This window comes from Notamacropus eugenii, chromosome 2 (genome assembly GCF_028372415.1).
Source record: "Notamacropus eugenii isolate mMacEug1 chromosome 2, mMacEug1.pri_v2, whole genome shotgun sequence".
In the NCBI taxonomy this organism is placed as follows: Eukaryota; Metazoa; Chordata; class Mammalia; order Diprotodontia; family Macropodidae; genus Notamacropus; species Notamacropus eugenii.
Genome location: NC_092873.1, coordinates 57,034,872 through 57,045,162, shown reverse-complemented (window position 1 = coordinate 57,045,162; position 10,291 = coordinate 57,034,872). Strand labels below are relative to the sequence as shown.

The 10,291-nt window shown below is 52.3% G+C and overlaps 1 protein-coding gene across 1 annotated transcript; it reads left to right on the top strand.

The window, feature by feature from the left end:
• The first annotated feature begins 496 nt into the window (after positions 1 to 496).
• On the top strand, positions 497 to 9,452 carry PSMD2 (proteasome 26S subunit ubiquitin receptor, non-ATPase 2). The gene is made up of 21 exons (XM_072640431.1): positions 497 to 732; positions 1,630 to 1,686; positions 2,140 to 2,304; positions 3,280 to 3,401; positions 3,488 to 3,712; positions 3,805 to 3,963; positions 4,063 to 4,207; positions 4,344 to 4,404; positions 4,598 to 4,744; positions 4,835 to 4,941; positions 5,113 to 5,240; positions 5,327 to 5,414; positions 5,841 to 6,003; positions 6,116 to 6,217; positions 6,501 to 6,646; positions 6,743 to 6,826; positions 7,710 to 7,878; positions 8,005 to 8,099; positions 8,236 to 8,362; positions 8,867 to 8,985; positions 9,099 to 9,452. Exons 1-21 carry the CDS (start codon positions 580 to 582, stop codon positions 9,279 to 9,281), a joined length of 2,745 nt encoding a protein of 914 aa, XP_072496532.1. The 5' UTR covers positions 497 to 579; the 3' UTR covers positions 9,282 to 9,452.
• Positions 9,453 to 10,291: the final 839 nt, after the last annotated feature.

Genomic DNA, 10,291 nt, shown 5'->3' with positions numbered 1-10,291 from the left:
TCCAGCCCAGCTGCCTCTTCAGCTAAATACATCATATGTAGAAGGTTCGGTGCTAGGTGCTAGATACTAGATACTAGAGAGAACATCTCCATGCCTAGCAATAAAAGCTGGAATTTATTAAGCACCTACTCCATGCCTGCACAGTGCTGTCTAAATGCTAGGGATTATTCACCTGTCTTTCAGATTCACTTTTCTACCCGTTCCTGTCGCATTCTCTCTGTAGAATGGAAGTTCCCTCCGTTAAATTTTTTAGTATTTCCCATGTTAGCCACCTAACAACTGCTGATTTTATGAATGAATGAATGAATGAATGAATGAATGAATGAATGAACGTCTTCCAAGCCGGTCCAAACATATTTCGCAAGCGCAGCGAGGTGACTAGGGCAAGAATTCCAGACTACCCATTCGTAATGCGACTCGTGGTCCTAGCGTGGTCGACGCGCTGCCTTGTGGGACTTGTAGTCCGAGTGTGCGTGCCGTGCGGCGTGCGTGCCTTGCGTGCGTGCTGACGAGCGCGTGAGTGCGCGCGCATGCGCGATCGGCGGGGGGGGGGGCGGCCGGAGCTGAGCGGAGCGCGCCATGGAGCCGGGCGGCCGCAACAAGGGAGTGTTGCCGCCGCCGCCGCCGCCGCCTCAGTCGCAGCCCCCTCCGGGCGGCGCCGGAACCGCGGATGACAAGGCCGGCGGCAAGGAGCGTCGGGAGCTCAGCGACAAGGAGAAGGAGCAGGAGCTGGTGAGCGGTGGACTGGGCTTCGGGCCGGGCCTCGGGCTGAGTCATGGCAGGCGCCGGGGCAGGCCTCGGGCCCGGCGGGCACCCAACGGCCTTCCAGGCCCCGCGGCCCGGCCCAGCTGCCTCTCCGCGGATCCCGCAGCCCAGCTGGCTCTCCCATTCCCAGCCTCCGCGCCTTTGCCCCGCAGTGCCCGCCCCGGCCCCCGGGGAAGAGCACCGTGTTTTGGGGCCTGTTTGCCCTGGAGGGGGGCCTCGAGGGGCTCCTTCCTCCGTTTACAGAGGAGGAAACTGAGGCCTAGAGGAAATCGGTTCCCTAGGGAGTCAGTGTCAGAAGCAGGACTGGAACCCAGGGCCTTTGTTGTGTCTCCCAGGAAAGGGTGCAGGGGAAAGGCTCCCGACCCGGGGTCTGAGTCCCCGGATCCTTCCTCTGCTGGTCACTCCTCAGGTCGTTGACGAGGCCGGGGCTGCGCAGCCCCTGTGAGATCGCTGCTAGCGTTGTCCCCACTTTACAGTTGAAGAAACTGAGGCAGGCTTGGGCAGGACCCCAGTCACTCAGCTGGTCATTGTTGGAGTTGGGATTGAGCTCAGGTCTTCCTGATTCCAGGTCCCGGGCACACTCTCCTCCCCTTTTTCTCCCTTCCCCCCCCCAAACCTTTCACTTTCTCTTGCTCCCTTCCTCTGTCTCTTTCTCCTCCCCCCAAACTTTTTCTCTTCCATCCCTCCCTCTGTCTCTCCCCCTTTCCCCCCTCAGTGATTGGAGTGGTAAGATGCTGGTATGGGGGGGGGGGGTCCCCTGCACACCCATTTGCAAGTGCTGATGCCTCACTCCTGGGGACAAAGGGCTTGAGAGAAGAAAGGCTGAGGGACTGGACTTGGCTGACCCCATGTCTCTCACTGCAGTCTGAGGAAGATAAACAGCTTCAGGATGAACTGGAGATGCTGGTGGAGCGACTTGGGGTGAGTCAGGAGCCCCATCCCATCCCTCCCTGCCTTTGCCTTGGGTGCCTGCTGGAGCTCTTTGCCTTTTATTGTTTGGGTCTCCCTTGATGACTTGGTTGCTTTGCCTGTGGGAAAAAAATCTCTACACACGTGAGCTGTAACTAAAAAAAGCCCATATTTTTTCTGGGTTTTCTTCAAATTTTCTGTCTATAAATTTTAGCCTGTTTTTGTGGCTGTGATTTTTCTTAATGTATTTGTAGTTGCTCTATGTGGCATGACTACCATCTTTGCTTTGTCACATATACATATTTTCATATATTTGGTATTCAATATGTCACTTTTGGTTTCTCCTGAGGAGAGGTGTGACTACATGAAAGTCTCTTTATCCTAAGCTTTCCTGTTAAATCTTAGAGGAAGCATAGCTCCCTTTCACCTGAAACTTTCCTTGCATATCTTTTCCCTCACAACAAGGAGAAGGACACATCCCTCTACAGACCAGCCCTGGAGGAATTGCGGCGGCAGATACGTTCTTCAACAACCTCCATGACTTCGGTGCCAAAGCCTCTTAAATTTCTGCGCCCACACTATGGCAAGCTGAAGGAGATCTATGAGAACATGAAGCCTGGGGAGAATAAGGTGAGATCCCCTGCCCAGGGGATTGGCAGGGAGGGCACCTAGTCATCGTGATGCCATGTGAAGGCTCACAAAGTGATTTGAGTACCATCATGTGGTGCAGTCAGTACCATTGTGCAAGCAACCACATTTTGTAGATGGGCAGAACTGAGTCTTACCCTTATGTGTCCTCCGTGTGCTTGGAGTAGCAAGTAAATGTCAGGACTTGGTCTTGATTTTGATTTTCAGTGTTTAGAGCTGGTGATAGGACATGGCCGTGGATGAGGCCACGTGGATCCAGACTCTGGGCCAATGTGGCAGTGCCCACAGAAGGCATTAGTCTCTTATTGTAGTTGTCAACAGCTTATTAACATTAAAAATAATTTTTATTACAAACTCAATCTTGTTATGTAATGATCAGAAAAAATAAGGAATGAAATAGTAAGTTCTCAGGTCTGTCCATGTAAAACTGGTGTTCTTGCTCTGTTTATGTCCTTGGCCACCTTGGACAGTATCTGGAGAAGCCAGGGGACAGATAGGTCCTTTTCAGAATCACATTTTTAAACAACTGAAGAAAATGCTGAATTTCCTTTAGAAGTTAGTGAAAATAAAAATGGTTCACAGATGCCCTGAAACCTTTCCCCCTTGAGTTGAGGGGGATCTTAGGTTAAGGACCCCATATCTAAAAGGAGGATCATATAAACACAGACCTGTATGACCGTGGCATTTGTTCCACATTCCCCTCTGGCTTCTGTCTGCTTACTTTCCATTTTGCTATTTTTACCCAATTCAGAGTTGGGATCTCTACTCTGAGTCTGTGTTGACATCACCTAAGTATTTACTTGTTTGGGTACCATGCCTGTAACTCGATGTGCCACCAGGCGGCGCTACTGCCTGGCATGGCATCACCATCTGCTCTATCCCCCAAACCTCTTGTGCTGACCTTGTTTCTGGGTCACCCTGCCTTCCCCTGCTCAGCACGGCTTGGTCTTTTTGCAGCGTTTTGCAGCTGACATTATCTCTGTCCTGGCCATGACCATGAGTGGTGAGCGTGAATGTCTAAAGTACCGACTAGTGGGTTCTCAGGAGGAGCTGGCCTCTTGGGGCCATGAATATGTTCGGTAAGAGCAAGTCTGGGGTTGGTGAGAGCTATAGGGAGTCTGAGGGAAGGCCTGGCCTCTCCCACTAACTCCCGGGCCTCCTCCAGACATCTGGCTGGCGAAGTGGCCAAGGAGTGGCAGGAGCTGGATGAAGCTGAGAAGTCTCAGCGGGAGCCCCTGCTCACCCTGGTGAAGGAAATTGTCCCTTACAACATGGCACACAACGCAGAGCATGAGGCGTGTGACCTGCTCATGGAAATCGAGCAGATGGACATGCTGGAGAAGGACATCGACGATAATGCCTACTCCAAAGTCTGTCTCTACCTCACCAGGTAAGTGACAGGAAGGGCCATGAGAGGGGGAGTGGGGCACCCCAACCAGGAACTCTGGGCTGAAGGAGATCTACAGGCTTTCTCTTTTCCAGCTGTGTGAGTTATGTGCCAGAGCCAGAGAACTCGGCCCTGCTACGCTGTGCCCTGGGGGTCTTCCGAAAGTTCAGCCGCTTCCCCGAGGCCCTGCGCCTTGCCCTGATGCTCAATGACATGGAATTGGTGGAAGACATCTTCACCTCCTGCAAGGATGTGTATGTAACTGGGGGCGACCAAGAATGGGGATGAGGGTGGAAGGTCCAAGGACCGTTCTTGGGAAATGGGTAAACTATGGCGACTTTCTCCCCCCCTAGGGTGGTTCAGAAGCAGATGGCCTTCATGCTGGGCCGACATGGGGTTTTCCTGGAACTGAGTGAAGACGTTGAAGAGTATGAGGATCTGACCGAGATCATGTCCAATGTACAGCTCAATAGCAACTTCTTGGCCTTGGCTAGGGAGGTGAGGCCCCTGCTCGTCCTCTGGGTGGGGACTGGCTGGTTATTTTGGCGCCAGTTACCCTTTGGGGGAATCTAAAGGGAAGCTATCCTTGTTTGGGATGTGATTTTATCTTAATTCTGCAATGTTTGCCTTCTAGCTTGACATCATGGAGCCCAAGGTGCCTGATGACATTTATAAAACCCATCTTGAAAACAACAGTGAGTAGCCATAGCAGTATTTGGGGGCATTGAATCACTGTGTCCACAGAGGTGATTTTAGAAGAGACCCTCTTAGTTACAGAACCACCACCACCACCATCATCCTCACAGTTATGTAGCGGAGAGCACAGACGGGCTCAGACAAAGGCCCGGCAGCTAGAGTCAGTCCTCATTTCTCCCTTCTCTGGTGCAGGGTTTGGGGGCAGTGGCTCCCAAGTGGACTCAGCTCGCATGAACCTGGCGGCCTCCTTTGTGAATGGCTTTGTCAATGCAGCCTTTGGCCAGGATAAACTGCTCACCGATGATGGTAACAAGTGGCTGTACAAGAACAAGGACCATGGTATGATCGCACCCTGCCCTGCCATCTCTTCATTGCTTCAGGTTCTTTGACACTGGTCCAGTGTGGGATGACACTTTGTTCCTGCCATAGGAATGTTGAGTGCAGCTGCCTCCCTGGGAATGATCCTTCTTTGGGATGTGGATGGGGGCCTCACCCAGATTGATAAATACCTCTACTCCTCTGAGGACTACATCAAGGTGAGAGGTTGCTTCCCCTTTTCTGCTCACTGATGAGGCCTGCATAGCTTGACACAGTCTATGAACTGTTACACCCCCCCACCCCATCTGAATTTGGTGGGGATCATGTTTTTTCCTTAAAAGTAGTTGGGAATGACAGGCCAGAGAGTGGAGTCTGGGTTTTCTTCACAGTCAGGAGCACTTCTTGCCTGTGGCATTGTGAACTCAGGAGTCCGAAATGAGTGTGACCCAGCCTTAGCCCTGCTCTCAGACTACGTCCTACATAACAGCAATACAATGCGGCTTGGTGCCATCTTTGGGTAAGCTCCTTGGCACCTGCTCACTATCCCTCTGGCTCCTCTTTCTGCCCAATCCTCGGCTCACGCGCTTTTTCTGGCTTTCTTAGACTTGGCCTGGCCTATGCTGGCTCAAATCGTGAGGATGTCCTAACCCTGCTGTTGCCGGTGATGGGAGATTCCAAGTCCAGTATGGAGGTTTGTCTAGAGGGTTGCTCCCTTGGGGAGTAGGCTTTGAGCCCTGGGACTCTCCCTGGGAATGGTGGTGGGGCAGGGATGTGGGGACAAAATACAGGCAAATAGCCATTGGTACAAAGCCCATTTAGCTCCCAGGCCTTGTTCAGGTCTGCATGGTCCTAGTGTCTCGCCCTTGGATCAGTTGTGACAGGCCTACAGCCTCTGTTTCTTGGAAGACTTCACAATTCATCCTGGATACTGAGGCTCCAGGAGGAGAAGGAAACTGCCTTTTTGGCTGCTGCATAAAGGTTGGAAGCTGCCTGCTTTAGACAGGAAGGACTTCCACCAAGGTGGAAGGAAGAAATCAGGCTCCTTGAGTCAGATCACCCAATAGTGAGGGAGGATTTTATTGGGAAGCCTTCCCTGAGCATCCCTCTTCTGTGCCAGGTGGCAGGTGTTACAGCTCTGGCCTGTGGCATGATTGCTGTGGGTTCCTGCAATGGAGATGTTACATCCACCATCCTGCAGACCATCATGGAAAAGTCCGAGACTGAACTCAAGGATACTTATGCCCGTTGGCTTCCCCTTGGACTGGGTCTCAACCACCTTGGTGAGCTGGGCTGCCCAGTGGTTTGCCTAGCAGTCCTGAGGGCCACGTGGAAGGGGTGGAGGCTGAGGTGACCGGGCAGGCTAGGAGTCCTGAGCCCCTCTGTTTCTCTCAGGTAAGGGTGAGGCCATTGAAGCCATCCTGGCAGCTCTGGAGGTTGTGTCTGAACCATTTCGAAGTTTTGCCAACACCTTGGTGGATGTGTGTGCTTATGCAGGTCAGTGTTAGCTGGGCCTGGGCTCAGTGGCTTCTCAGGAAGTGGAGTGGGTTTTCTTTGAGACTCCTTCCTTTCTCACAATCTCTTCCATAGAGGCCTCTCTCTATGGTAGAGGGGAGGGGGCTCAGTACTTGGAGTCAGAGACACACAAGCTGTGAGCCTGGCAAATCACTCAGCCTGTAAAATGAGGCTGGTGGGAGAATCCTATGAGCTTCACAACCTTAAAGCCTGCTGGGACCATGTCTCCCTCTGTCTTTGTCACTTTTTTCTCCTCCATCCCCAGGCTCGGGGAACGTGCTGAAAGTCCAGCAGCTGCTTCACATCTGCAGTGAGCACTTTGACTCCAAGGACAAGGAGGAGGACAAGGACAAGAAAGAGAAGAAGGACAAAGACAAGAAGGAGGCCCCTGCGGACATGGGGGCGCACCAGGTGGTGCCTGCGGAGGATTGGGGCGAGGGGGCACTGGGTTCTGGGGGCCTCTCGGGGCTCCATGGCTTACCTGCTGTGCCTTCCTCTCTCCGGCAGGGAGTGGCTGTGTTGGGCATCGCCCTCATCGCCATGGGGGAGGAGATTGGGGCTGAGATGGCGCTCCGGACCTTTGGTCACTTGGTGAGTTGAGGGGCCAGGAGAAGCCCTCTGGCACTCATGTAGACCAGCACTTTGAGACCCAATGGCGCAATGACCAAAAATTAATTCAAAATCAAAGGCCTAATGAATCCCCAGGTGTTTCTGGCTGCCCTTGTCCATGTTGCATCGTCTCAGTCTCACTGAGGCCTTCATTGTGAACGCAAGTGTGTACACTCTGCCCTGTGCGCGCCCTTGGGCCACACAGCAATGGTGAAAAGGGATGGGAACTGGGAAAAGCCTAAGGAGCCTGGATCAGACCCGTGCTTTTAGATTTATAACAAAATCTTGTTAGTTTAGTGAGGTGCAAATACCTATTCACGTGCACATTCTGGAACAGAGCGAAAGGCTATAGCGAAGCCCCAGACCTCTTTGGTTGGCTTGGGGATCGGAGCCCACAGGGTTGTTTCCCAGTGCAGACTGCCTTGTTCCTCATTTCCCCTTGACCTCTTCCTCTCCCAGTTGCTTTTCAGGTTTTGCTCTTATTTACATACTGTGCTCAGCAGGGCTTTTGTCAAGGGTTTGGGTTTGCAGGGGCTCTCAGATCCTCTTTAAATTATTTGTCTCTTCCCCCTTTTCCTTGAGTTCTTCATCTCACTCACATCCATTCCATTCATGTATCACAGTCTATCAGTCATTGCAGTTCCCTTATTTTACAGAAGATGGAACTTACTGTCTTGGGTGAATGATTACCCCCCAGGCTCAGAGACAAGAAATGGCAAAGCCAGGGCTCAAGCCCCTCTCTTCTGACTTTACCCTGTTGGCCCCCAGGGGCCCTCACACATTTGGATCAGAGCCTGTGGGTGCTGGGATGGGAGCTCTCTCTTCGAGCTCCCTCTGACTTTTTTTTATATCCTCTACCATACAGCTTAGGTATGGGGAGCCCACGCTGCGCCGGGCAGTACCTCTGGCATTGGCCTTGATCTCAGTCTCCAACCCAAGGCTCAACATCTTGGACACCTTAAGCAAATTCTCCCATGATGCTGACCCGGAGGTATCCTATAACTCCATATTTGCCATGGGCATGGTGGGCAGTGGTGAGTATCAGCAGAGAAAGGCAGGTATTGGGCACAAGGGGGCATCTGGGCCAGGTTTGGGGAATGACTAACTCTGTGTAGCATCCCTGCCCCCAGGAGTCCCTCTCTGCTGCTTCATCTTCTCAGGTACCAACAATGCTCGTCTGGCTGCCATGCTGCGCCAGCTAGCCCAGTACCATGCCAAGGACCCAAACAACCTCTTCATGGTCCGCTTGGCCCAGGTGAGGGGGGTGCTCTTCTCTAAGAGACCTGGAGGTGTGGGGGCAGGGTGGGTTGTATACATGTTGGGCCTAGACCATCAGGCTTTCTGGCTGGCTGGTCTTGCTGGAGTCCTGACCCTCCCTGTATCCTAAACAGGGCTTGACACATTTGGGGAAGGGCACCCTCACTCTCTGCCCCTACCACAGTGATCGGCAGCTTATGAGTCAGGTTGCTGTGGCTGGGCTGCTCACCGTGCTCGTCTCCTTCCTCGATGTCCGCAACAGTGAGTGCCCCTTGGAAAAGTCCTAGAAGGGCTGACTCAGCGTCAGGGCAACTCTCCCAAGATGTTAGGGCTCCTTTGGAGATACCTGGATGTTCAGGTTCTGACCATTGGGTGGGTCTTGGGGCGTAGCTGTGCTTTTCTTGGGCTACTCTTGTACTGTTTTATGCCCAGGCCTGACTCCCTTTAGCTGGGCTACAGTGGGACTGGCTGGCTTCTGGGGTGAGGGACTGGCCATTAATTCCATTGTATTTGGTGTTTTAGGTAACTTTTCCCCACCTTTCAAGAGTCAGGCAGAGTGACCTCAGGGTTAGGGGAGCAAGCAGAGTGTGGGCAGAATGAAAGAATGACAGCCCTGGGGAGCATAAGGCAGTTTGGGGAGTGAGGAGCGTCGAGACGGAGGAGGTGGGTTGGGGAAAGCTGGGGGTGCTGAGCTAGAGCCACTGAGGCAGCTTAGGAGTGGATGGAGGAAAGCTGGTCACCTGCCCCTCTCTATTTCATTCTTAGTCATTCTGGGCAAGTCCCACTATGTGCTCTATGGGTTGGTGGCTGCCATGCAGCCCCGAATGCTGGTCACCTTTGATGAGGAGCTCCGGCCGTTGCCAGTATCTGTCCGTGTGGGCCAGGTGAGAGATCTTCAGGGGCTGGAACACGGCAGCCATTCCTCTGGACCTCTGCAGGGCAGGAGGGCTACTGGATTCACTGCTCTAAGACTCTTTCTCCATTTTTTATCCTTTAGGCAGTCGATGTGGTGGGCCAGGCTGGGAAGCCCAAGACCATCACCGGATTCCAGACACACACAACTCCAGTGTTGCTGGCTCATGGGGAACGGGCTGAGCTAGCCACTGAGGAGTTTTTGCCTGTCACTCCCATCCTGGAGGGCTTCGTAATCTTGAGGAAGAACCCCAACTATGATGTCTGAGTGGCCCTGGGGGCCCTAAATTTTAACTTGAGTCTGGGGACTAGGCAATACTCCTTATTCCAGAGGTGGCTCTCCAACAGCCCTTGGGGGGAAGCTGTTTCCCTCCTGTTTTTTTTTGTTACAGAATGAGATGACTATGTTGAATTAAAGACCCTTGTGCCCTCTGTTTCATTAATGTCTTTTTTCCTGGGGTGTGCTAGCTGGGGATGAGGGTACCTGGGCACAGGCTGGAAGGAATGTTCTGGATCACCAAGTTTTTCAACAATTGAAAGTTTATTTCTTTAGCTCATCAGTCACTAAGCATTCATTAAATTCATTACTGTGTGGCAGGCACTGGTCATACAAAGGAAAATGAAATCGTTCCTACCTACCTTCCAAAGAGCTTACTTTCGTTCGTGTGTGTGTTTTCTACAGCTTCTGTACGCAAGCTCTCAGGGGAGCAGGAAATCTATTTTCACCACTTGGGATGGAAATGGAGGCTACATCCCAGTGAGGTTCCGCCACTCAGGATGTCAATCTGTGGGTAGCTCTGTTGGAGCTGTTCTCCCTAATTGATTTGCAGTGGAATTAAAAACTAGATAACCACATTTCTTAGTGTGGTGGAGAATAAGAAAGCCCACTGGGTATTTAGGAGTTAGGCCTGTGTGTGTGCTTTCACAAGGGTATCAGCACAGATGGGCTGCGGAGACTTTCTTACTGTAATTTCACGTTTTCATAAAGCTAAGAAAAGTTTTCTGGATGCTCTTTTGCTCTTGCTCCCCGTGGTGCAAGGCAGCCTTGCCCTGTAGCAGATTAAGTGCGAGCTCAGCAAAATCAGCCAACACATGGATTTGTGCTGGACACGATAGGCTACCTCCTATATCCATGGTCCCCCACCTCCGGGCCCTTTCTGCTGACTCTGTGGTTCCCTGCTGTGTTTTTGTGTAGGTCAAGTGATGAGAACATTAAAGAGAATGAGACCGGGCCAGCAGCAAACTGGGCTTCTTGGTCCTGTCTCCATTTCTACTGGT